This window comes from Panicum virgatum, chromosome 5K (genome assembly GCF_016808335.1).
Source record: "Panicum virgatum strain AP13 chromosome 5K, P.virgatum_v5, whole genome shotgun sequence".
Lineage (NCBI taxonomy): Eukaryota > Viridiplantae > Streptophyta > Magnoliopsida > Poales > Poaceae > Panicum > Panicum virgatum.
The window spans coordinates 53,964,429-53,991,253 of record NC_053140.1 but is presented as its reverse complement, the minus strand read 5'-3'; the positions used below and the strand labels follow the sequence as shown (position 1 = coordinate 53,991,253).

At 46.1% G+C, this 26,825-nt stretch overlaps 4 protein-coding genes and 1 long non-coding RNA gene across 12 annotated transcripts; 4 read left to right on the top strand and 1 right to left on the bottom strand.

Moving 5' to 3' along the window:
* The first annotated feature begins 3,292 nt into the window (after nucleotides 1-3,292).
* Nucleotides 3,293-7,797, top strand: LOC120708591 (serine/threonine-protein kinase AFC1-like). Its single transcript, XM_039993947.1, has 12 exons — nucleotides 3,293-3,629; nucleotides 4,277-4,454; nucleotides 4,995-5,021; nucleotides 5,207-5,360; nucleotides 5,443-5,491; nucleotides 5,574-5,688; nucleotides 5,857-5,948; nucleotides 6,226-6,382; nucleotides 6,495-6,559; nucleotides 7,069-7,166; nucleotides 7,313-7,418; nucleotides 7,528-7,797. Exons 1-12 carry the CDS (start codon nucleotides 3,519-3,521, stop codon nucleotides 7,678-7,680), a joined length of 1,305 nt encoding a protein of 434 aa, XP_039849881.1. The 5' UTR covers nucleotides 3,293-3,518; the 3' UTR covers nucleotides 7,681-7,797.
* Nucleotide 7,798: 1 nt separating this feature from the next.
* Nucleotides 7,799-8,695, top strand: LOC120708592. The gene is made up of 3 exons (XR_005689391.1): nucleotides 7,799-7,808; nucleotides 7,934-8,054; nucleotides 8,161-8,695. It is a non-coding gene; the product is annotated as an uncharacterized LOC120708592 (long non-coding RNA).
* Nucleotides 8,696-10,888: 2,193 nt separating this feature from the next.
* LOC120708589 (metal tolerance protein 5-like) lies at nucleotides 10,889-15,204 on the top strand. Of its 4 annotated transcripts, none has more exons than XM_039993940.1 (7): nucleotides 11,110-11,560; nucleotides 12,570-12,685; nucleotides 12,829-13,074; nucleotides 13,549-13,629; nucleotides 13,746-13,979; nucleotides 14,283-14,331; nucleotides 14,470-15,204. In XM_039993940.1, exons 1-7 carry the CDS (start codon nucleotides 11,356-11,358, stop codon nucleotides 14,709-14,711), a joined length of 1,173 nt encoding a protein of 390 aa, XP_039849874.1. In that variant the 5' UTR covers nucleotides 11,110-11,355; the 3' UTR covers nucleotides 14,712-15,204. The 4 variants fall into 4 exon arrangements, with proteins under 4 accessions (XP_039849873.1, XP_039849874.1, XP_039849872.1 ...); XM_039993938.1 differs by lacking the exon at nucleotides 11,110-11,560 and adding an exon at nucleotides 12,140-12,164; XM_039993939.1 differs by lacking the exon at nucleotides 14,283-14,331 and having other exon boundaries at nucleotides 10,889-11,560.
* Nucleotides 15,031-26,703, bottom strand: LOC120708590. Of its 5 annotated transcripts, none has more exons than XM_039993945.1 (4): nucleotides 26,467-26,703; nucleotides 26,254-26,359; nucleotides 25,892-26,068; nucleotides 15,031-15,541 (listed from the first exon to the last, which is right to left on the bottom strand). In XM_039993945.1, exons 1-3 carry the CDS (start codon nucleotides 26,506-26,508, stop codon nucleotides 25,908-25,910), a joined length of 309 nt encoding a protein of 102 aa, XP_039849879.1. In that variant the 5' UTR covers nucleotides 26,509-26,703; the 3' UTR covers nucleotides 15,031-15,541; nucleotides 25,892-25,907. The 5 variants fall into 5 exon arrangements, with proteins under 5 accessions (XP_039849879.1, XP_039849880.1, XP_039849878.1 ...); XM_039993946.1 differs by lacking the exon at nucleotides 15,031-15,541 and adding an exon at nucleotides 23,677-24,840; XM_039993944.1 differs by lacking the exon at nucleotides 15,031-15,541 and adding an exon at nucleotides 25,344-25,644.
* LOC120710251 lies at nucleotides 18,266-20,945 on the top strand. Its single transcript, XM_039995896.1, has 3 exons — nucleotides 18,266-18,311; nucleotides 19,645-20,541; nucleotides 20,649-20,945. The coding sequence occupies exons 1-3, from the start codon at nucleotides 18,266-18,268 to the stop codon at nucleotides 20,693-20,695; spliced, it is 990 nt and encodes a 329-aa protein (XP_039851830.1). The 3' UTR covers nucleotides 20,696-20,945.
* Nucleotides 26,704-26,825: the final 122 nt, after the last annotated feature.

Below are 26,825 nucleotides of genomic sequence, written 5' to 3'. Positions count from 1 at the left end.
ACTCTTGGTGTTTGACGGCACTAGCCGGTCTTGGTGATCGAGAGATTCTTGGTGATCACTTGGAGTTTGTGGGAGCCCCAAGACAAGAAGATTGTACACGGTGTGAAGCTCGCCGTTCCGGAGATGGAGAAGGAGCATTCTTAGTGATCACTTGCTCCTTGGTGAAGCAAGGGAGTTATACCCTTTTTGTGTGGGTGCTCCAACGTGGATTAGGGGGAGCGTCAACTCCTCGATACCACGGGAAAAATCCGGTTGTCTCGTGTCTCTTACTTTTATTTCAAGCAATTAAATCCTTTTGTTGTTATTCTTGCTTTTGATTGTTTGTAGATTGACTAGGACAACTTGCATGGTAGTGTGATCTTTTGCTTAGGTTTAATCTTGCTAGTGTGAAATTTTTTAGACAAAATGATCATGATAGTGTGTTTACCTACCTAAGAATATTTTGCTAGCATGCTCTAGTTACTAGATTTCAAATTTATAGATTGAACAATATTAGTCTAGGTTAAGGACTAGATAGAATTTTGAAAAAATCTCGATTCAACTCTCTTCTTGGGCCACGATCCTTTCACACGGCTGTAATTTATCCTGGTGAAGTGAAAGTGAGACTATACTTCATTTTGGGGGCATTTTCCAGCGAGCCCTGCTCGCGCTTCTTGCGATCTGCTGGTGGGCTCTGACGCTTCGTGCAATCGCACGCTTGCTGCCTCTCGATGCGGCGGCGTACTCACGCATGAGGCGTCGCTGTCAGCTTCTCATGGTGGAAAAGTAGCTTCTAGCAGCACGCTGCACGCACGGTCAACAGCTCAAAAATCCTCCATGAAAAGAAGTGTTTATTCGCAGAAAGCAAGTTCTCGACCTCGGGATGGCCTAACTGGCTGACCTTTCGGGAAAGGAGAGAGCACCGGTTCCTCAGACGCATCGATGCCCACGGCCAACGCCGCGTACCGGGCGAAACTTGCCGCTGCCAGATGCCAGCTGCCATGGTGCTGCCGCCCGCGCCATGCCGCGTTATCCCTTCGATGGCATGACATCTTCCGCAGGTCATGAATTTGGCAGCTCCGTTCTTCCGGCCCTGTGTCTCGAACGCTCACAAGACGATAACCCGTGGCCAAAGCCAAACTTCGCGTGAATTCAAGAACAAAAAACTATTTTGGTTGGAAAGCATCAATTTTTCGAAGGAAAATGGAACACATCAATTAGCACTTCTTTTGGAGAGAGTAGGTGAAGATCGATGGATCGTGGCCTGGTCTACTCTTTCGCAACGACCAGCACCAAACAATGCACCAAGGTTGCTGTAGGCCAAGACGCCGCCACAGTAGTATACCACCAGATGCATCTAGCCACCAACACAATTCCACGAACTTTATCACTTGCCAATCTGCAGGACGAAGGTGGCTTCTGCCTCCATGTACCAGGTGATCGAACAAATCCTTGCTCCAAATCTGATGTCTGCACCCAAAAGTCCAAAATCGTTACAAAAGCCATTCAGAAATTTGCACAAAAGTCACCGATCTGCAATCTAAGAATCCGCTCTGAATCCAATGCTCTGTTTTGTTTTAGCTTGCCCTACGATCTTCAATCTAAGAATCGGCTACCCCTTCTCCCTGGCTTGGAGATTGCAGTGATCTGAAAACTGCAATTCACAATCTGCAGACTAGAATCGACTGATTTGACCTAAACACGGTGAGCTTTCAAGCAATGCAACACCCAAAGGAAAACCTGACGAAGGCGTGCTTAGAATATCAATTTGCCCATGAGGCAATTATGATATCCATGAGTTATCCAGCGCATGCCCCCTAGATACCCATCTGGGAGGAACGCTGAAATTGGAAGAAGGCGAGAGAGCAGAAGAGGATGCCCAACGAAGCAGTTGCAGAGGTACGGCTGGAAGTTGAAACCGTTTCCCACCAACCGCGGAGGACAGGCCCCACCCGAGCAGGTCCGAAATTTGACGGGAATTCGCAAGGGCTCGTTTGCAGAACGGCCCTCGAAATAGGCCCAGGACTGAAAGACTGGCGCGGCGTTGCCGTGCGATCTGTAGCCTAGTGATTGGTACGAAGGTTGGAAATATTTTTCGCGAAATTTTAAGCTATGGATTAATTTATAAAAACTTTAGTGTATTATTATTTAGTTAGAATGCAGGGGCCATGGATTGATCGTCATGAATTTGAGGGGCCTTTTCTGCAAAGTTTCGAGCTGCGGGTATAATTTTAGGAAATTTAGGGTCTTTTTCGTAAAAGTCTATGGAGCGTGGGTTAATTGCTATAGAGTTTGGGTTTGTAAAAAATGCATGGATCGTGAGTTGGTGGTCATAAAATTATCTGAGAGGTAGCTGGATCGAGAGGGTTGTCGTAAAATTGCCGGAGAGGTGGCTCGAATAAATGGTATTTATGAAAAGCTCAGGGGGTTTCAGTAAATTGTCGGAGGTGTGGTTAGACTGTAGTTTAATTTCGATAATATTTAGGGGAGTTTTGTAAAATTGGCATCCCTGCTGGCATTCATTCAAAGTTAGCGGTGGTTTCCATAAAACTGCCTAAGAGTTGGCTTAATTAAAATTGTATTTATACGAAGCTCGAGGGGGTTACCACAAAACTGTTTGAGAGGTGGCTTGAGCAAATACTATTTTAGCGAAGCTCAAGGGTTTTTTATAAAATTAACTGAGTGTGGGCTGGACTACATATTAATTTTAATAAAATTCAAAGAGTTTTTATAAAATTGCCGAGCCTCATGGATAATCCAAACCATCCATGCGCGATTCTATGGGCGAGAAATTCCGGATGATATGGCTCAAATTGTATTTCTATAAAGTTCGAGGGAGTTGTTGTAAAACTATTTGCGAGTGGCTTGAGCAAATGCTATTTTTGTAAAGTTTAAGGGGGTTTCTATAAAATTAATTTTGTGTGGGCTGGACTATATTAATTTTGATAAAGTTCAAGGGTTTTTTTATAAAATTGCCAAACCTTCCCGATAATCTGAGCCATCCACGCGCGATCCGACGGCCGAGGTATTTGGTTTTTTTATAAAATTGCCAAACCTTCCAGATAATCTGAGCCATCCACGCACGATCCGACGGCCGGGGTATTTTGGCTGACGTGGCTCAATGAGGGCAAAAATCCCCCGTTTTAGGTCTTTTAAAGATTTGCACCCGCCCAGTCGGCACGGAAGACCCGTCGCACGAGATAATAAGAAAATCGAATACGACGTAAACGCAGGGGCTGATATGTACTAACTAAGCTAAAAATGAACTAACCATAGTTAGCGTCGCCTCTCCCGCGGGGGTCGGACCAAACCAGGGTTCCTCGGACGGGACGCGAGCGCAACCAGACCACCACGGCACCACCACCACCTCGAGCTTCCCCTCCCCTCCCCTCCTCTGCTACAACCGCTTCGTTTCGTCCCCCCCAAATTGAGCTCCGATTCGGCGTCTCCATCACGAATCGCGCACTAGTTCCACCCCGAAAATCGCCGCCGCACTGGACCCGCGGATGGAGTGACCAGTTAGGGTTCCGAAGCCGGCAATGGAGGCGCAGTGGCTCGCCGAGTACCCGCACCAGGGCGCCGACAAGCGGCCGCGCAAGCGGCCCCGGCTCGCCTGGGATGTCGCGCCCACGGTGTTCCAGCCCCCCAAGGTATCGTACTCGCGCTGTTAGCCGCCAACTTCGGTTACTGGGCGTGGGATTGCGGTGGTAGTTTTGGCTAGATCTAGGCGCGGTTTCCACTAGATTTGGAGGCCGTATGTTCGATCAGGGCATGTAGCTCGAAGAATTGCGGATTTGTGGTGCGGTTGTTGCGGATCATCGTGGGGATTTGGCCAATTAGTGGTGTATTTGGTTGGAGCAGGTCGCTCGTGATAAGAGCTATTTCGAGAAATAAGGGGAATTTTATGACCCGTTACCTTGTTCTGGCTTTTGGAGCCTTCTAACATAACTTTGGAGTTGATAACTGTCCCTTTTTTCTAGAATAGAATGTGGAAGTGTTACAGGGTGAATTTCTCAAGTAAAGGTTATAGAAACAAAACAGTTATTAAATCTGGAGAGCTTCATTATTATTGCACCAATCTACAATTCTAAATTAAATTCTGTGGCTATATGCAAGCTTCAATTAGTGGCCATTTAACGAAATTAATTTCTACTTCAGATAACATCAACTCATATGACTAATTTCTAAACATTACACAAAACACAAAAGGCCAGCCTTCAGTTTTTTTGTGTACCATTTTGGTCAATTTTAGTTGTCTGTTGTCAATGAGAAGTTTAAATGGCTTGATATTTTGTAGGCAATTCCGATGCTATATTGTGGGCAGGAACTAATCAATGGTAATTTTGCGACTGCTTTTGTGCCACCGCCGCCGATTTATTACACTGGACCACCACGAAACCTTTCACCTCCTTGGAGGCCAGATGACAAGGATGGGCACTATGTTTTTGCAGTTGGGGAGAATCTCACACCAAGATGTATATTTCCACCACTCAATGATATTTTATTTACTCTACTTGCACTGGTTGCTTGTTTTTGGTTTGGATCTCTGACCTATAGCTTGTTTAGATGAAATTTCGTTCAGATGTTATCTGTTGCTAACAGTTGCAGTCTTGTCCAAGGAGTTTTCATCTCTGTGTTCTGTCTCCACATAGATTCATGCTTCATGAATTAATCAATAGTTGAATGTAGATTCATGTTTCATCTGCCAATCATTGGTTTGTTTTTCAGTTTGAAGTAACACATTCTTTTTCTTTTTTTCTCGATTACACAGGAGAACCGCATATCATTGAACTAAGAAGTTTAAGTAACACATTCATCAAATGCTGTCAACTAAACCTAAGAAAGTGCTTTTATTATTTGCTCTAAACAAGCTTGATATTCTGTATTTGTCTTAGCCTCTAGATTTTGTTGACAACTGCTTGATCCTTGCATCTGTTCTAGCAGTTATTTATATTTTAGGTTCTGTTTTGTGTGGTTTGTAAATAGTTACTAATGCTGCTCTCCTGGTCTTGCAGATAGGATACTTAGCAAGATGGGTGAAGGTTAGTGTGCTTTGTCTGATCTACTTCAATCCATTTTCTTGTTCTGTAGTAATCTGGTCCTTAGTTTGAACGTTTAGTTTCCGTTTGAATTGTATAGGATGAGGAGGCATGATGTTTTATGCTCTCAGGCTCAGTGCTTTCATTGTTTCCATGCTCTATTTATCTTTTAATTTTGTGTGTAACAGGGACATTTGGACAAGTTTTGGAGTGCTGGGACTTGGAAAACCAAGAAGCAGTGGCAATCAAGATTGTGCGCTCCCTCCAGAAATACCGGGAGGCTGCTATGATAGAAATTGACGTGCTTCAGAGACTTGGAAAGCATGATTTTACTGGCAGCCGGTAAGAAATCTTCCTCCCTTATTTCACCTATTGACCCTTTTTGTGAGTTGATGGATTTGCATCGATGGTTCTATGCCTGCAGTTGTGTGCAAATACGGAATTGGTTTGACTATCGTAATCATATATGTATAGTAAGTAAATATGCATCAAGAAGCCTATCCTTTTCTTGTTTTTAATGTTCAGGTTATGATATTGGATTAATGATCTCTTCAGGTATTTGAAAAGCTTGGGCCAAGCTTATACGACTTTCTGCGAAAGAATAGCTACCGTTCATTTCCGATTGACCTTGTTCGTGAATTTGCCAGACAAATATTAGAGTCTGTTGCATGTGAGTACTCAGTCTACTTTTGCTGCATTTGCTGCAAATCTGCAATTATGAAAAGTCTTTTGAATTTCCATCAATACCATTAAATTACTAGCTATTAGTTTGTTTGCTAGTTCTGATGTGCTTGATCCTTCCCTTTAGAAGCAGCTGATGTTTGTTTTAAATCTGCAGTTATGCATGACTTGCGACTTATTCACACGGACCTCAAGCCAGAGAACATTCTCCTTGTTTCAGCGGAGTCTATTAGGGTGCCTGATTATAAGGTTATTACGTAACTCCTAAATTGTCACCTACATTTCTGTATGACATTTGTCGGTTATGGTTCTTTTTGAGGAAAAAAAACTTTGCTATAGAATTTCTTCTGCGATTCCTTATGTGCCAATGCCATGTGGGGTCCACCTGTGACTAGTAATGAATGTTGGATTGTGAAATTGCAAAGTTAGGAGTTCATCAGATTCTAATGTGGATGGAATTGTTGATAACTTAATTTCTTTTGTTCACGGGTACTTTTTTTTTCTGAACTCCTGATTTGCAATGAAGGTTTTTATACGACCACCCAAGGACGGTTCTTTCTTCAAGAACCTTCCAAAATCTAGTGCAATCAAGCTGATTGATTTTGGGAGTACGGCATTTGAGCACCAAGACCACAATTATGTGGTGTCAACAAGACATTACCGTGCACCCGAAGTTATCCTTGGTATACTTAACGCCTCCTCACCAATCCATGCAAAATGCACAATTCACCTTATTTTCTAACCGCCACGAATTGCTTTGTTTTGCATTTTGATCTGTGCTGCTTTCCTTTTTAGGTCTTGGGTGGAACTATCCATGCGACTTGTGGAGCGTGGGTTGTATTTTAGTTGAGCTCTGTTCGGTTAGTTTCCTACACCTCTTTGTATCTGAGTACTTGATTAATCTTTTATCCATAGCTGTTGCTGCTGTTGCAACTTTGTGGTGTTTGTCTTGATAAGTTCCTCTTGCATTTTTGGTTTTGCATGATAATACTAGGGCGAAGCTCTCTTTCAAACTCATGAAAATTTGGAGCATTTGGCTATGATGGAGAGGGTCTTAGGACCCTTGCCAAAGCATATGATTGTCAGAGCTGAGAAGTTATCCTTGTATACTTAACGCCTCCTCACCAACCATGCAAAATGCACAATTCACCTTATTTTCTAACCGCCCGAATTGCTTTTTTTTGCATTTTGATCTGTGCTGCTTTCCTTTTTAGGTCTTGGGTGGAACTATCCATGCGACTTGTGGAGCGTGGGTTGTATTTTAGTTGAGCTCTGTTCGTTAGTTTCCTACACCTCTTTGTATCTGAGTACTTGATTAATCTTTTTCCATAGCTGTTGCTGCTGTTGCAACTTTTGTGGTGTTTACTAGGGCGAAGCTCTCTTTCAAACTCATGAAAATTTGGAGCATTTGGCTATGATGGAGAGGGTCTTAGGACCCTTGCCAAAGCATATGATTGTCAGAGCTGAGTATGTCTACCAGTCCTTTCCTATCCTTTTAATTTATTTATTTTTAATAATCTTAGATGATGTACTTCTAAGATGAGATAGCTGATGAGTTCCGTTTTAATACTTACCTCGATTAGCTACTCCCATTGATTAATGCTATTTTACAGTCGACGTGCTGAAAAGTACTTCAAGCGCGGAGGAAGATTGGACTGGCCAGAGGGGGCGGCCTCACGAGAGAGCATGAAGGCAGTCTGGAAATTGCCTCGTCTGCAGGTACTCTGCTGCTCTCTGATGTAGTTTACTCATCACAAAGTTTTTTTTCTTTGCTCTACTGGCATGATGGTATGCCTTTTGAAATGTTCTAATCATTCAACCCATGCAGAATCTTGTGATGCAACATGTTGATCATTCTGCTGGAGATCTAATAGATCTTCTTCAAGGACTTCTTCGATATGATCCTAATGAGCGCCTTAAAGCCTGTGAAGCTCTACGACACCCTTTCTTTACCAGATGCATCAGAAGATGTGGTTTCTGAGGCTATACTGAGATTGAAAATCTCAATGCTGTATTTCTTCATTTTGATGTGTAAGAACTACAAAAAAGTGGAGATGTTCAACAAAAAATGAAATATGCTAACTTGCATTCTGTTCAATGATGTGAAAGGTAATTGCTGTATATAAGCAGAGTTCTTCGTCAGTTGATCCATTTTAACTGGATGTTATTTTCCCATTCTTAAAAATTTCTGTCTTCATTCATACTAATTTTGCCAGACTCGTCAGTATTAGCAGGTAGCATGCAGAACTCTAAATAGGTGGAGTCAATTGAGGATAAATGGGATTCCAGTGGCTTGCATGGAAGACTGGTTCACTGTATTTAATGGTGGTGTTCGATGAGCATACTTGTCAACAGGTAATCATTTTTGCGTGCTTTAGAAGTTATTTCTTGTGCAAGTTGGCAAGCCATGGATATTTTAGTTTGTTTGTGTTTTTTTTTTGTCTTCAAATGCGCAAAGTAGTCCAGACACAAAACAAGTGCACCCAACTTGTTTGGACTGTGACTTCTCTGCTTGAGATTGGCTGTTGTATCATGGTCAGGCTTGGTTTGCACTGAGCTTGGGTGCGACACTTGCTTGAAAAAAGCTGACAAATTGTCAATGCTGGAGCTCAACCTAGATAACTTTTAGGCTCAAACCTGGTTCGAGAATAGTTACTTGCAGCTGATATTTTCTACTTTCCCACAGCAGTTTGGGGATGTGGCGGTATTTGTTTTTCTTTCCGCCGTATTCTGTGATTTCTGTCCGTCTATTTGCATGTTATTGAGAGTCCACAAACACTTGAGCATGAAATCAGCTGTTTACATGTGATTTTGGTCATATGACATTTTTATGATTTTTTCCTTTTCAAAATCTCATTGTTTAACAAAATATTATTTACTGATTTGCTTCTAACAAACAGTTCAGTTCCTTACTTTTATGGATAGCATCTTACACCCCACCAAGGTTTTCTATGAACTTTGGTAGTATGAAATGTATTGAAATGAAAATTTTGATATTCCCTGGGTATTTATTTAGACTTTTATTTTAATTTTTTTATAGTGGAGCAATGTTAGGGCAATTTCCATGTTCTCTTGCTACCACTCACCTGATGAATTGAAAATATTTCCTATAGCTTGACATGCAAAGGTATTTTTTTAAAAAAAACCTTCACATTGTTAAGCAAGAGTATGTTTCGCTTTGAATAGGCTGGCACAAACACCTGGTATATATAACCACGGGCATAGGAAATCAGGAAATATTTTTTTACTGGTAGTTTCCTTCCCCCCCCCCCCCCCCCCCCCCCCCCCCACCACCCAGCGGCGTGACTCTACGCTGATGAAATTGTAACGTGTTAACATCAGTTGCAACGGTGGCTCAGGCTGACCTCTGACGTTGCCCCGAGCTTGGTTGGAGAGCACAGCTACAGCTACTCTGTTCTGTAGCAGTTTTTTTTTCTCACATCAAATCAGCACTAGTAAAGTACTTTTCTTTCACAGTAAATCAGCACCAGCCACAGCGAGCAGAACAACAGAATGACTATTGCTAAGTTTGCAACATGACTGCCGGGTGTGCCTGTGGAACTAAGTACTTCGTATATTTTGGGTCAAGAGTTCGGACTAACAGATCTTCAAGTTGGTACCCCGACGCTACTGGCGTTATCGACTCACCTTTGGCTTTGGGTACGTGTCGTAGCCTCGCAGGTGATGATGTGCTGCTGAGTGCGGACGCAGTAAGCTGCTGGAGCCGGTATATAGAGGGAGGGGGTTGCGTGCTGAGTTGCTGACTGCTGAGTGCAGCAGTCAAAACTCAGATTAATTTAAATCCTTAACACATCGGATTTAGGGGACTAAATACGAGCTAACTACAAAACTAATTGTAAATACGAGAAAAATCTATGAAGCCTAATTAGCATTAGCATATGTTTACTGTAGCACAACATTATCAAATAAGGGAGGATATTAGGTGCAAATCAACCTCGCGAATTAGTTTCTATTTATATATTTGTTTTGTAATTAATCTATATTTAATGCTTTATTTGATGTCAAACATCGGAGGTGACTTCCAGGCCTTACCCACACCGTCGTCCCACGTTTCCTCTGGTTCCATTGACCCTAAGCTTGTGCTTGTACCCCGCAGTCCCGCACCAACCCGGGATTCTCAACCATGATCACCGATCTGCGCCCAAACTCGTTTCTCCTTTTGTCTCGTCCTTCCCTTTGGATCTCTTCTGGTGGGCTACGCTTCTTCCTTTTCCACAATCTACGGGAATATCCAAGCAATTCATGTCATTCGCATCGTCAAGTGGTCCGATCAGATGATTATTCCAACTCTTATTTCCAAATCCCATCACCGCCCCTGTATGCCTGCCCAGCGCCCGCCTCTTCCTGAGGGGCGCGCAGACCAACGCAGGATAATCCCGGCGGCATCGTCGTGGCACATGTCCATCTTATCCACGCTCAACGGCCACGGCTTTACCGTGCGGCCCCGCCGCCGGGTGCCCGAGACGAGCAAACGGCCGCCGCCCGCGTGCGCACGGCGATAGGGGCGCGTCGCGCTCGGTGCTCCGCAGCCGTGGCGCTCGTGCCAAGCGCTTTCGGACGCCGTATTCGGGTGGCCTCGACGTCGCGGTGGTCCGGCGCCACACAGTTCCTTCCTTGGCGGACGTGTGGAGAAACACGGGGCGGCGGCGCGCTCGGCGGATGAGCACGGGGGGCGGCTCGCGCTTGGACCCGGGAAAGCAACCGGCGATCTCGACGCAGCGGACCATTGTGGCCACACCGTACGCGTCTTCCATCAGGAAAATGATGGCACGACCGGAACGTCTAATCACGCGCGCACGCTCCTGACTTGTCGTCAGAGATGTGTTTTTGCCGGCTTGAACCAGCGTTCGGTCGAAGGAAGTGGCACTGTACGGTTAGTGCCCGCTTTTGATTCGAAGCAAATCTGGCGCTGAAAAAAAAAACGTTTGCATTGCCGTAGTTTCAGAGTCGAACTGATCTCCAAAACTTGGTGAGGTTATTCTCCGTTTAGCTTTGTGCAAAATACGCCGCGCTTTCAGTGATATTTGTTTGTTTGTTTATTTGCAACGTTTAGCACGACGGCAGTTTCCTTCCTGATGGCGAAGCGCGGTCAGATCATTTCATGAAGAAGAATTTGGGGCAATTTTTTTTATTTATCTGCCGCTCGCGCCGCCGCTGTTTCGTGTCCTCTGGTGCGCACGCAACCGCGAGATTCGAGTCCTCTCAAATCATAACCCCCTTCCATCCCCACCTGTGTACCGGTAGAATCCTGGCCCACCAGGCCCGGCACCTCCCTACACCAAGTACACTAGACCCGCCACCTGTCAGAGACCGGTCTTCGACGTCGGCCGCCTCTCCGGGCTCATAGGCTCAGCGCAGCCAGCGCGGCGGGACCAAGGGACCCCCACTTCGTCGCCCGCCTCGCCTTCCCCTTCGCCTCCCTCTTTACCGCAGAAACGCAGATTCACACGACGAGACGGGGCACGCGGGGGCGGGGGGCTCGGCTAGTGCATTTGCTTGGCAACACCAACCAACTGGTCAGGCAGTCCAGTTGCGGCACCTCGTGCGCCGCCGCGCCAACTGACAAGGGAGAGTGCGACGTGCGGCTCGAAGCGCGGCGCGGCGCGCCAAGCTCGCCGGCTCCTAGGGTTCGGGAATGGCTGCGGCGGCGGGGGCGGACGGAGGAGAGGGGGAGGAGCTCCTCCTGCTCTCGGCCGTGGAGGCTGGTAACGGCGGCGGCGGCGCGCCCGCCGCGGTGGGGGAGTCGTGGCGGCTCAACTTCGAGGGGTTCCGCCCGCCGGAGGGGCACCAGCAGGACAGGCCGCCGGCCGGCGCGCTCCACCACTGCCTCGGCGTCCTAGGTCCTCCTCTCTGTCTCTCTCATTGGTATTGCTTTGCTTCCATGACGGTTTTTTTTTCTGCGTTGATTTTGGGTTTGATCGATCTGGTCTTAATCTTATGCGTCCTTTTTTTTTTGGCCAACTTGGTTTGTTTCGTGCGATGTAATAGTCGCTTTCCACTACTTCTGAATAGAAAAGTTGCAATTTTCTTTTGGGTTGCAGTAAGAGCTAAGCTTTGACTGTAGGGTGGACTAGCTAGATTCTTTTTTAGTCCGGAGCTGTGGATCGAATTAGGATATTAAGGTAGTGTTGGCCTAGATGCGGCCTAGTTCGTACCGATTTGCTATTACACCACTTTGGGAACCCAAACAAATGTATGCTTCCGTTGAGTATAATTCTAGCTTTCTGCGAATGCTACTCTTGCCTATTGGGTATACACTTTTCAGGGCTCAAATGGGGAAGGGTAGTCTGCATCACGTGAGTTGCTCATTTCTTGGTCTGCACATGCAGAAGTCCTGGAAAAAAATAGAATATTTTGTTTGGTGGGTGGTATGTATTAAGTGGCAACTGACAAATCAGGCTACAAGAGTAAAGGACATTCGGATGGCACGTGAGATGCTGGCTTGTATGTTTCCAAAATTTTATTTTCCCCCGATATCCGTAGGTTTTCTGCTTTTGTGAATTACGCTTTTTAGCTAGTGGAATTGAGTGACAAGTCATATTCTCATCTCAGTTCATTTTGGATTCTCCATTTTCCTACATGAGTGCACTGTTGTTTTTTTGCTTAGCTGTGTTGTTAGTTCTGTCTAGTCCCAATCGCAATATAGAGGGAAAGCGCAACTACGAATTATTTCTTGATGTGTCAGTTTAATAACAAGGAGCTACATGTGCATAGTCCACTTCATTTTGCTGGTCATATCATTTTTCGGCTGTTTTGACTGACTTCCATTGATGAACCTTTCACATGTTTTCCTATTTGGTTTGAGCAAAAGCAAGTTTTTTTATTAAACATTTTTCATTCTGTCAACAGCTCAAGGTCCTGAGGATGTTGTTGCTGAGTACTACCAACAACAAGTAGAGATGCTGGAGGGTTTTAATGAGATGGATACGCTTACAGACCGTGGTTTCCTTCCTGAAATGTCCAAGGTCTGTTCTAAAGCTTTCTTTTGTGACATCGGGGAGGACAGCTTACTTGCAAGTTAAATGATACAGTTTTTTTTTCATTTGCATCCACAATTTTTAAGAGAGACCTCATTTTTGTCACTGACGACCAATTTATTTACCAACAGGAAGAGCGTGAAAAGGTTGCTAGGAGTGAGACATTAGCAATACGGCTGTCTAACATTGCAAACATGATCCTTTTTGCTGCAAAAGTGTATGCTTCAGTACGCAGTGGCTCACTTGCTATTATTGCTTCAACATTGGATTCTCTTCTAGATTTACTGTCAGGGTTTATCTTGTGGTTTACTGCCTTTTCAATGCAAACTCCAAACCCCTACAGATACCCAATTGGTAAAAAGCGCATGCAGCCACTGGTGAGTTTCGTTACAACCTGTACCAAAATTTAGTTGGCTCATTTGTTCTTTGTGTAGTTCTGTATTAGGTTCCACTGAACATTTGAGGACACAATTATGAATTATCTAACCATCTCAATGTTCAATATGCTGTACATGTATTTCAGTTACTTATCATGGAAGTGCAAGCAGAAATTAACTCATAAAGGATGGAATCTAAATAAAAAAAATGCTCTTCTAGAAAACACATATAAAGGGTAGAAGCAAAATATAACACAGTTTGTGATTCATGATGTAGAATAGTTCGAAATCACGTTCCTTGCTTCTAAGACATTTCTGGGTATTAGTCCAATGCTGAATTAAAAACTTTGTTTTGGAGTCCTCCTATCTATTTTATTTAATTTAAACATCTGGATTTCTTGTGATATATGCAATCATGAATTGTATAGTTCTTTTTCACTCTATTAAAAGATTTATTAAAATGGTTTTGTTCAGGGAATACTTGTTTTTGCTTCTGTTATGGCAACTCTTGGCCTCCAGATCATTCTGGAATCAATGCGCTCACTGGTGTCTGATGTAAGACACTCTGGCATATGTTTACTTCTATTGCTTTTTGTTGGCTATTATCACTCTACTACTGTAGATCATATTATTGTTTGCCCTTGGTAATAATCTCTGAACTCATTCTCCAGAAAGATGAATTCAGCTTAACAAGCGAGCAGGAAAAGTGGGTTGTGGACATCATGCTCTCGGTGACATTAGTGAAACTTGCCCTGGTGATATATTGCCGCTCGTTCACCAACGAAATTGTCAAGGCATATGCTCAGGATCACTTTTTTGATGTCATCACCAATGTCATTGGTCTGGTTGCTGCACTACTTGCGAATTATATTGAAGGCTGGATTGATCCAGTTGGTGCAATAATTGTAAGTACAAGAGATGCTTCATCTTATTCTCACTGATCCATATGCAATATAAGTAGCACCTAGTGATTATTATAGTTTGGTCTAAAAAAAGTTAATTATCATCTGCACGGGATGACATCTGAACCTTGTTTGGGTGACACTGAGCCACTGGCTTCAGTTCCCGATTGATAGGTTGTATGGTCTACCTTAGGACTTGAAATCATTTTGACTGGTAGAGTGGCAATGGTCTTGAAAAATAGAATGCCTAGCTTTTGATGGAAAAATATAAGAGAATATTGACTTGTTGCTCGTTACATGATATAGAAGGAGAAGCCACGACTTACTGTAACTCTTCAATGGGAATACTGCATAGGTATAGGCAATGATTGCACTTGGAAGTTACAAGAATTCCATACCCATACTTGATACGCCAGCATTACTCACAGTGTTCCATTTCTCCGTGAATGCAAATTTCAGATACTGACATCACATCATGCCTCTTTCTTTGCAGCTTGCAATCTACACAATCAGAACATGGTCGATGACGGTGCTGGAGAACGTGCACTCCCTGGTGGGGCAGTCGGCCTCGCCAGAGTACCTCCAGAAGCTGACGTACCTGTGCTGGAACCACCACAAGGCCGTGCGGCACATCGACACGGTGCGCGCCTACACGTTTGGCTCCCACTACTTCGTGGAGGTGGACATCGTGCTGCCGTCAGACATGCCACTGCGGGAGGCGCACGACATCGGTGAGGCCCTGCAGGAGAAGCTGGAGCGGCTGCCAGAGATCGAGCGCGCCTTCGTGCACCTTGACTACGAGTTCACCCACCGGCCCGAGCACGCGCTGTCCCACGAGAAGTAGCCTGCAAGTGTCGAGCGGGCGCAAGAGGTGGAAGGACTCATAGGGTTCATTGCTGAAACCATTTATGAGTAGCCGCAGGAAGCAAAGCAAGTTTCAGAGACCTGGTGCTCGTCTCGTCAGCCGTCGTTATAAACCATTGGGGTACGTACGATGGGTGCTGTGCATTCTAGAGTGCCTGCAGCGGCGATGCCCTGGTAGACTGCAGTATCATTTTTAGTAGAAGATGAGGGCCTCTTTTGTACCGGTCTTCAGCTCTTTTGCTGTGTTATCTGGTTGCCTGAGGGCCGATAACTGAGCTGTGTATTTCTGATTTTCTGGAAGATCATGTATACATACAGCATCACTTTAGTCAATGCCTGGGATCATCCAGTCAGTATTTCTGACGACTTGCCCTGCTTGATAATAATACCACGACTCCACGAACATACGCAACGCTCCAAGTCTGCAACCTTTGTCAGAAGACCTTGTATGGAGCTTTGCGACTAGCCACCTGTTCCTCGAAATCCGAAATCTGCCACTTTTTTCCCATGACATGACGCCATGACGGTGAGGAACAGCTTCTCATCGCGTTCGCCTCTCCCGCCGCGCTTCCATCCACCGCTACCGGGTTTGAGCGTCACTCTCCCTGCCTCCCAGGCGCTCAGGTTCAATCACCCTGCCGGTGGGCCGATTGACTCGCCGGTCCGCTGCCGGCATCGTTCCTCGGCTGCGAGAGCGAACCCTAAAATGTAGGGAGGTTGTTAATGGAAGGCAAAATAGCCGAATTCGTCCATGAACTATCGTGCTTGGCTCAATTTTGTCCCTCACATATGAAAACGTCCAATTCAATCCTCTAACTATCCAAATCCGCCCAATTTCACCCATTCGAAGATGTGGCACACCATGTTGGCTCATCTCGTACCTGCCCAGTGAGCTAAGGTGTAAAAATACCCCTTTTACCCTCCAAAGAGCAGCTCACCCCTAGATAGGATAGCTTCTGTCAATTATAATGTTTGTTTGATATCAAATGGCGTTGTGAGAATTATAAGCACGTCTCCAGTTGAAATAATTAAAGTAGTTATTCATTCAAAGTGACAGACCATGCCAATGTTTAATGCAAATGATACATGTGTCATGCACTGGGCACTCAAACTACATGATGCTCTATTGCTCTTCTATAATGACATTATGTGTTTTCCTAAAAAATTTTTTCCATGGGAGCTGCTTGGCCAGTTGAAGTGAATCGAATCTTGGATGAGCCAGTTCCTCCTGAAACATTGATGGTTGCCTTTGCAGATGTCCCAGCAGCCATGCCAGCACTAGTCTTGATTATAAAAGATGCATTCCCACCAGCAGCTGCCTTTGTGGATGCTTGTGCAATGAAGGCGGCCATTGCTGGGACTAAGTTTTGAAACAAAGGGTGAGCTGCTAGAGGCGGACAGAGGATAGGGACGTGCAGCCTCTAATTGACGGAACCTGCCTGGGCGTGAGCTGCTCTATGGAGGGTAAAAAGAGTATTTTACACCTTAGCTGATTGGACAGGTGAGCCAACGTGGCACGCCATATCAGCGAATGGACGAAATTGGATCGATTTGGATAGTTCGAGGACTGAATCGGACATGTTCATATTTGAGGGACGAAATTGAGCCAAGCATGATAGTTTATGGACGAATTCGGCTATTTTGCCTTAATGGAAATTGAAATGTTTACTTTTTGTTATCACATCATAGGCTATAGTAAATACACAAACTTAATATTAATGGAAGCAGAGTATTGCCATAGAGTCAAGAGGGTTAGAATCCAGAGCTTGCAAGAAATTTCTCATATCAATGACTCATACCATACATTTTATAATTTTATCAGGTCGGGTTCTATAAGAGAAAAGCTCACTTTTAAAAAGAACAAACATGGAGTAGCACCAAATGTTGTGCAGATAAACATCATAGAACAAACTACTCAGGGCACTTCAGCCTCATGGTGAGGATAGTAGCAGGCCATTTAAAATCAATGATGAGAGTTAATTAGCAGAGTACCGGAAGACAAAAAAAAAATAGCCTGCAGGTGCATTTCTTTGTAGATTCATATGGCCTTTTTCTTTTCTTTTCTTTTCTTCCCATGATGTTTTTCATCGGTCTGTGGGTGGCTACGGTTCATGGATTATCTTGTCTCCTTTGGTTACAAAAATTTTGTAGTTTTTTTCATCCTTCAGATCATCTTTGGTTCGTGATGGTCTTTCTGCAACGAATTTGTGACGCCAAATGCTTCATCAGCATAACGTTCTTGTGGAAGACTGGAAGGTTTCTTTGGTTTAGCAAAAAAAAAAAAAAATTAAGCAAAACTTGAGGAAGGTTTCTTAAGTCACTTGATTTGCGATTCTCAGTAAAAGGTTGGTTGGCGTATATGTAGGGGTGGTAATGGGCCATGACCCTAGCGGTCTCTTCACAGCCCAGCAAGTCTTTTAAATATTTTAGTTTAAAATTGTATAAGATTAGAGTCTGGCTCTTGGTTCTTAAATTTCCTAATTCAAAATCTTGAGCCCTTCACCAACATGGGCCGGGCCTCTTCTGATTAGCTTAAAATTGCGCACTGGATGGTGTACATTGATATACTCTCTGCACAGGTTCCTTTTCTCCCCTCTCGCTCGCTCCTCGACCAGGGTTGAGCTGCTCGCTCGCAACAACGACGTGCGTGTGACCAACACCGCAAGACGGAGATGGAAATCGGACCAACCCACCCATTCCGCGGAGTTGGCGGCCCAGTACTCCTGACAAACTATCCTCTTTTTCACACGATCGAGCAGAACTGTTTCTAGACAAGTTGACATGGCTAGCATCATCGTCGTACTAGCATCCCTGGCTGTAGGAAACACAGGGCACTGACGATCAATCAATTCTACTAAAGGCCAGGGCCGGCCTGGGGACCAACACATGATACATACCACAATTGTTGCTGGATGCAGATAAATTAAAACAGCATGATCGTCTGTGATTGCAGCATGAGAAAACCGTGCGTAGCTCCCGGTGGCAGCCGAAAAGGAAGGCCCGTCCGGCAGCGGACAGCGACGCATGCGTACAGCCGTATGTGTTGGAATTGATCTCCAACGTCCAGATCCAAAGATCTGGCCAATCCCTTGATTTGCGTCCTGATCGGGGGCGTTCAGCCAAACATGGCTGGTGGGCCCCCGTCGCCCGCGCTATAAAGAATAGGGAGAGGGTCCGAGGCACGCAATCCTAAGTTCACCGCCGCCACAACCCTCTCCCACAGTCCCTACCGATCTAGGGTTAGCGCGAGGCCGACGGGAAGCTCCGCCACCGCAACCACGACGTCCTCCTCCGCCAACCCCGTCATCGGCCAGTGCCGGTGGAGGCCTGAAGGACGCCGGGACTTGCGCCGTCCACTGCCGCCGCCGGATCAGCGCCTCGAAGAGCCGGACTTCCTCGCCTCCATCCTCGGCTCCATCGACGCGATGGCACCCACCGGCAACGGCTCCTCTGCATCCTCTCCCGCGGATGGTCTGTGTCTCTCATCCACCTCTCTCTCTCTCTCTCCCTTGTACTAGGTCTAGAATGAATCACTTGATATTATACCTAGAACTTGTACCCCAGTACTCGATTCGTACACTAGATGTGATCCTAGTCTAGAAACAGAGAAGAATACAATCTGTCATTGGTATCAGTCGCCGATCTAGTTGTAGATCGTGGTTTTTGGGGTTCATTTTACTCAGATCTACACTCAGAAAGTAGAAGGAGGTGACAGAAATGAAAATCGATCTCGGATCGACAAAGAACACCCATCGAAACCCTAACCCTAACCCTAGAATCCAAGAAACCAAGAAGAAAAAGGCGGCGGGCTTACCTGTTGCGCGCGCCGGCCACCGCCGCGCACCAGAGCCCCGGCCACCGCCGGCACAGAACCACCTCGGGCCGCTGCTCACTTGGGTCCGTCGCGGATCGGGTGCGCGGGCTCGAGCACCGCCGTCAGGCCGCTCGACGGCGGCGCGCTCCCGCTCGGGTGAGCGCGCTCGCCGGCGAGGGGGCCGGCGGCGGCGCCGCCGCTTCCTCTCCGACCGGCCATGGCGGCCGCTGCTCCTCAGTCGCGGGCGGAAGAAACGGAGGAAGGGGGAAGAAATGGGTCTAGGGTTTGGGCGCCCCGTCGCCGACGTCGGTTTTGATCCGGCGAGAAGGCCGGGTAGCCATCGGATCAGATCCGACGGTCTGCATCTGCCGGCCGGCGAACGGGCTGATTGAGGCCCAGGCGGAGGGCGCGCGCGGGCCGTTTCGGCGGCCCGGCCGTCGGCTGCTGGGCCGCGGGCCCAAGCGCGGGGTAGCGGCCGCGCGGAAACGGGCCGTGGGCCGCTTTTCCGTCTCGGGCCGCACAAACAGTTCCAGAATTCGCTTTTTCTTTTATTTCAGAAGCATTTTGAATATGAATTTGAATGATTTTGCTTAGAATTTGATCTCTGTAAATACATGCACCAACGTGTATTATTTTTAGAGCAGAAATTTACAAGAATTATGCTTCTGAATATTTAGAATTTTACATGTTTCCGCTGCACAGAATTTATTTTGTCTCTATGTTAATTTTGAACCAACGAGATAATTGATATAGAGGCTTATAGAATTTATTTCTCAGAATTTTTCAGTATATTATAATGTTGTAATTTCTGACCAAAGTTGATATTGCAATATTATAATTTTGTTCAGAATTTTGTACACATTATATCTTTTTCTGCCCAACGGTGATTTAGATTTAATGTACAGATTGTTGCATGTTTTAATTTTGACCAACGTTAAATTGATACATGCATTTATTGTTGTCCTCACAAATTTTGAATTTAAATTTCAGGCTCCAATGCTATGACTTATGTGAATGCCATTCCTGAACTGGATGGCAACAACTATGGGAAATGGTACCAGAAATTGGAGATAGCTCTGGCGATGGCCAATATAGATTTGGCCATCACAACGCCAGCTCCACAAGAACCAGAAAAGCCCGTAAGGGCACAGAATGAAGAAGCTGCTGCTTGGGCTATCCGAGAGAAGAATTATGACTCTGCTATGACCAGATATGATGCTGAAAAGACACGTTGGAATGATTCCAACCGCAAGTGTCTTATGGTCATGAAGGGTTCCACTTCAGATGCCATCAAGATGGCGATCCCAGATTGTGATACCGCTTCAGAATATTTAGCAAAGGTGAAGAGTCAGTTTACTGGTTCTTCCAAGGCTTATGCTGCCATTCTTGCTGAGCAGCTTATCACCAAGAAATACACTGGCGGTGGCATTAGAGAACATATCTTAGAAATGAGCCACATGGCCAACAAGCTTAAGACAATGGACATGCCTTTGCCAGAAAAGTTCATTGTTCAGCTGGTCTTCAAGTCCCTACCAAAGGCGTTTGAGGCATTTCATGTCAACTATAACGCTTTTCCAGAAGATTGGGGTATTGACAAGCTGATTGGCATGTGTGTTCAAGAAGAAGATCGTCTTAAGAACTCCAATGGTGGTGAGCTTGCTTTTCAAGTTCAACACAAGAAAAAGAATTTTCAGAATAAGAACTTCCAGCATAACAAGAGACCTTTCCCACCAAGCAAGAATCAGCATGAGAGTGGTCCTTCCAGACCACCTCCTCAGAAAGACTGGGAAAATTTTCCAGTTGAAAAAGACCAGTGCCTGAAGTGCAAAAAGAGAGGTCACTACAAGAGGGACTGCCCAGAATTCCTGAAAGAGTTGTTAAGAAAGGGTGAGGACACCATTACTTTTGTAGATGAATCCCTGTATTTAAGTTATGACAAATCCACTTGGTGGATTGATTCTGGTGCAACTACTCATGTTGCTAATTCTTTACAGGGATCAAGTATGAGGAGGACCCTGCCAAGAGGCGCAAGAAGAATTAAAGTTGCAAACGGTGTAGAAGCTGAAGTCGAAGCCATTGCAGAATTTCATTTAGAATTACATAGTGGCTTTGTACTTTGTTTGAGAGATGTTCTTTATGTACCGTCTTTGCAACGAAACTTAATAAGTGTGTCTAAATTAGATGATGACGCTATTGCTTGTCATTTTGGTGATGGCAAGTGTAAGATACAAGTTAATTCAGAATGTGTTGGTCTTGCCTTCCGACAAGACAAATTATATTTGCTTTCATTATCTGAGAATGTGAATGCAGTATGTTCTGAGAATAAAAATGCCTCCTCATATGAGAATGTTACTAAGAAACGCAAACGAATTAATGCAATTTCGTCGAAATTATGGCACTGTCGTTTAGGCCATATTTCGAGGGGGAGAATAGAGCGCTTAGTGACAACATCAATTCTTCCACCGTTAGAATTTTCAGATTTAGAACAATGTATTGATTGCATTAAAGGAAAATTCATTAAGAACATAAAGAAAGGTGCCAAACGAAGTGCGGGAATTCTAGAAATAATTCACACAGATATATGTGGACCATTCCCTGTCACTACTGTAGATGGTTATGTTTCTTTCATAACATTTACAGACGATTACTCGCGTTATGGCTACATTTATCCAATTAAAGAACAATCAGAAGCATTGGATAAATTCAAGATATTCAAAGCAGAAGTAGAAAACCAACATGATTTAAAGATTAAGATAGTCAGATCCGACCGTGGGGGAGAGTACTACGGTCGACACACCCCCTATGGCCAAGTTCCAGGACCTTTTGCAAGGTTCCTTATGGAAAATGGCATAGTTGCCCAGTATTCTACACCGGGCGAGCCTCAGCAGAACGGAGTAGCAGAAAGAAGAAATCGTACCCTGATGGATATGGTCAGAAGTATGATGAGCTACTCCACGTTACCGATTAATTTGTGGATGGAGGCATTAAAAACCGCCATTTACATTCTTAATCGGGTGCCAAGTAAATCGGTGCCGAAAACACCCTATGAACTATGGACAGGAAGAGAACCCTCGCTTAATCATTTTCGCGTATGGGGCTGTCCAGCTGAGGCCAAAGTGTTTAATCCAAACATTGGGAAGCTAGATCCCAAGACAGTCAGTTGCCATTTTATTGGCTATCCAGAAAAGTCTAAGGGATATCGCTTTTATTGTCCCGACAGACACACGAAGTTTGTAGAAACGAGACATGCTGCCTTCTTAGAAGATCAGATGATCAGGGAGAGCATAGTAGCCAGAAAAATCGACCTTGAGGAGAAACGGGTATACGTTCCCACTCCAATGATTCAAGAGCCTTATTTCTCGTTACCTGTGGTTGTGGCACCGATAGAGCAGGAAACTGCAGTGCCAACACCTGCTGTCAGTTTACCTGACGTTGCAGTGCAAGAAACTGCGGTGCCACCACCTGTTGTTGGTTCTCCTGGCTTGGCATTAAATGGAAATGAGGACCCTGTTCCTCAGGACCAAGTAGAACCCGTTGCCATGGATGAGGGGGAGCAACAACAGCCTCCTGTGCAAGAAATACCATTCGCAGTGGCCCCGAGAAGGTCACAAAGAACTAGAAAACTAGCTATTTCTAAAGACTATGAAGTCTATCATAGTGAAGAAATACAGAATGAGGGTGACCCCACCTCTTTTGAAGAAGCCATGAAAAGCGCCAATTCATCCAAATGGTTTGCAGCCATGGAAGATGAAATGAGATCCATGAATACCAATAAAGTTTGGGACTTAGAAAAAATTCCCAAAGGAGCCAAAACAGTAGGCTGCAAGTGGGTCTACAAAACGAAATGTGACTCCAAAGGGAATATAGAAAGATATAAAGCGCGGCTCGTGGCAAAAGGCTTCACGCAAAGAGAAGAAATAGATTACAATGAGACATTCTCTCCGGTCTCATGTAAAGACTCTTTCAGAATAATAATGGCCTTAGTGGCACATTATGATTTAGAATTGCATCAGATGGATGTAAAAACGGCATTTCTAAATGGGGATTTGTATGAAGATGTCTACATGGCACAGCCCAAAGGTTTTGTCATGGAAGGCAAAGAAAATTTAGGATGCCGCTTGAGAAAATCGATTTATGGCTTGAAGCAAGCCTCGAGGCAGTGGTACTTGAAATTTGATGAAACAATTAGAAAGTTTGGATTTAAAGAAAATGAAGAGGACAATTGTATTTATGCGAAGTTCAAGAACGGAAAATTTATTTTCCTCATCTTGTATGTGGATGACATTCTGCTAGCTAGCAGTGATGTTAATCTACTACTGGAGACAAAGAAATTCTTGTCCTCGAAATTTGATATGAAAGATCTTGGTGAAGCTTCGTTCGTCTTAGGAATTGAGATTCACCGAGATAGAAGAAGAGGGGTTTTAGGATTATCACAGAAAGCATACTTAGAAAAGATATTAAAGAAATACGGTATGCATGCGAGCAAGCCCACACCTGCTCCAATAGTCAAGGGCGACAGTTTCGGGAAACATCAGTGTCCCAAGAACCAGTATGAGCTCGAGCAAATGAAGGCAGTGCCTTATGCTTCAGCTGTCGGAAGCTTACAGTATGCACAAGTGTGCACACGCCCTGACTTAAGTTTTGTTACCGGGGGTACTTGGTAGATACCAGAGTAATCCAGGCATAGAGCACTGGAAAATGGTAAAGAAAGCTTTGCGCTATGTGAGGGGCACAACTGGCCTCATGCTAACATATAGAAAATCAGAAACTTTAGAAATAGAAGGGTATTCAGATTCAGATTTTGCAGGAGATACAGATGATAGAAAGTCCACATCTGGATACATCTTCACTCTTGCGAAAGGAGCAATATCGTGGAAAAGCTCCAAACAGACAGTTACAGCATCCTCCACGATGTATGCTGAATTTGTGGCATGTTATGAGGCCTCCGGGCAGGTCACATGGCTAAAGAAATTCGTACCCGGATTGAAAGTGGTCGACAGCATAGAAAAACCACTGAAATTATACTGCGACAACGAGCCAGCAGTATTCTATGCTCATAACAACAAGTCGAGTGGTGCTGCCAAACACATCGACATCAAGTTTTATGTTGTTAAGGAGCAAGTCCAGGATCAAACTATTTGTCTAGAACATATCAGAACGAACAAGATGTTAGCGGATCCGCTTACAAAAGGCCTACCACCCAATGTGTTCAGAGAACACTTAGCCGGCATGGGTTTAAGGGAAAGCCTATGATTCCTGGACAAAGAGGGCCCTAGAATAAGAATCTGTTTCAGACCGGAAAGGTGATTGTGGCTGTTAATCTGACAGTAATAATTGTCATGACGAGGCACGCCCTATACACTGATCTGCGATGGGATGGATAAACTCAGATACAGAACAAGAATAAGAACATTGAGAGATCAAAGGGGAGAATGTTGGAATTGATCTCCAACGGCCAGATCCAAAGATCTGGCCAATCCCTTGATTTGCGCCCTGATCGGGGGCGTTCAGCCAAACATGGCTGGTGGGCCCCCGTCGCCCGCGCTATAAAGAATAGGGAGAGGGTCCGGGGCACGCAATCCTAAGTTCACCGCCGCCACAACCCTCTCCCACAGTCCCTACCGATCTAGGGTTAGCGCGAGGCCGACGGGAAGCTCCGCCACCGCAACCACGACGTCCTCCTCCGCCAACCCCGTCATCGGCCAGTGCCGGTGGAGGCCTGAAGGACGCCGGGACTTGCGCCGTCCACTGCCGCCGCCGGATCAGCGCCTCGAAGAGCCGGACTTCCTCGCCTCCATCCTCGGCTCCATCGACGCGATGGCACCCACCGGCAACGGCTCCTCTGCATCCTCTCCCGCGGATGGTCTGTGTCTCTCATCCACCTCTCTCTCTGTCTCTCCCTTGTACTAGGTCTAGAATGAATCACTTGATATTATACCTAGAACTTGTACCCCAGTACTCGATTCGTACACTAGATGTGATCCTAGTCTAGAAACAGAGAAGAATACAATCTGTCAGTATGCACTGGGCAGGCGCGATCAGCGGAGGATCACAAGACCACGGCCACAAGCCACAGCGCTGGCGGCCGGTGGCCAGCAGCAGCCAACGATGCGAGCACGTCCGCGCCACCTCCCCGGACCCGTCGCTTCCTTCCTTCCCCCACCAGGTAGCCGCTGCCGACCGCCCCTGTACGAAAGCTCCTCATGTATAGTATACTCCACGTTGCCTAAATACACCTAAGCTACGTACTCGTCCCTCCGTACCTACCACCCCCCGTCTCCGTCGCCGTCGCCGGCGGGAGAGGCTGATCGGTCGCCGAGCCGATCGACGGCCGGCGACTTCATTCGTCCAAACCCCCGAAGCCAGCCAGCTGCCTGACCAATTCGTGTGGACGCTGCGTCGAGCTGCTAGCAGCTCGCACCGTACCGGCGCCGGTCACATGTACGCACGCACGTGTCAACAGGAATGAATCCTTGGACAACCGAGGTGTGTACGTACGGCGTGCTCCGATCCTGCAGCAGCTGCCAGATGCTACCGACGACCCCCCCAAAAAAAAGAGACGGGACGCGCACGCCTGCAGGCAGAGGGAGCTACGAACCCGCCGCCATCCGTCTCCACACGGCGCGCGGCCGCCGTAGACGTCCACCTCGACCGCGGCCGCGCGCCCGGCGCCAAATCAAAAGGGAGCGGAGAAATCCCACGCGCTAGCTTGGCCGCCACGGCGGTCGAGCCGAGCGAGCGACCACTCGATCCGGCCACGCGACAAGATCGACGTCTTTTTACAGACACCAGCTAGCAGCTAGTCCTCTCGGCACAAACTGACAAACACCTAGGAACTTGCCATCCGATCGTCCTCGCTGGGTGAACGTTCGCTGGCCACGTGTGCAGGCCCCACACGCATGCAACACCAACGCCTTGCTAGCCTTGCCAGTACACTGCAGTACGGCAGGTCCGGCCGTACGCTCCGAGTCCGAGTGAAGTGATGCAGGGCTGTAAAAGTGTAAATCTAGCTACTACCCAATTAAGACACACACACACTCACATAATTACACTGGTGATGCTGACAGTGATATATCGTATATATATATAAGCTAGATTATTACTGCTAGCTAGCTACTCTATGCATACAGCTCTGATCTCAATATATATATATATATATATATATATATATATATATATATATATATATATATATATATATATATATATATATGCATGCATCGATGGAAACACGCACATGAGAGCGAGTCGTCCTACTGGTCCGCCGTCTGATCGTCGTCGTCGGCTGAGCTCTTGGAAGAAGCAGACCCACCACCGTCAGGAGGAGGAGGATTCTCCCGCGTGGAATCTTCTCCTCGATCCTTCTTGTACGTCTCGAAGAACTCCCTGTTCTCTTTCTCCAGCTCCTTCCACACTGCCAACCAAAAAGAAGAAATCGACACTTGTAAGAAATCGATTGCAAGAACGTACGCAATGGAAATACACACATGCATCAGTCTACCAATTATCAGAGTATATCGGACACCCGAGGGAAAGATACAAGAACTAGCTAGGAGTAGCAAGAACCAAGAAGGAAGGGCATGCAGCTAGCTAGTGTACCGGTGGATGTGATGACGGGCATGATCTTGGCGTGCTTCTCCAGCGTCTCCATGCACTCCTCCTTGTTCATGTTGTAGCAGATGCACTTCTCGATCAGATGCTGCACCTGCAGATGCGATTAATTACTTGAGCAAAACCTCTTATATATACCCCACCATGCATGCCGATCGAGTACATATATATCTCAATGCACGGCAGCAGCTTGATGTATACCAGTCTGATGTACGAAGCCGGCGACGAGGAGCCGCCGTCCATGGCCGCCGCCGTGACGACCGGCGCCGCCGCCCCTCCCTGTCTATACGACCGGAGATCGGAGCGCGGGCGCTAGCTTCCGTGATCACAACAGAAGCCGCAGCGTCCCCGGCGGCGCTTCCCAGCCTGCGGGATCGCTCCGCGAAAGCAACGACGACGATGAGTGGACGACCGGTGGGGAGCGCGACGGGAAGCGCCGGCGGGGAGGTAGAAATAGGGGGGGCGCGGGCGATCGGCGCATGTCAGGGTGTGGGGGCGGGGAGCTCACGTGGGTGCCGCCTCCCCATTCGCCGGGAGGTGATGGAGGGGATTCTTGCGGG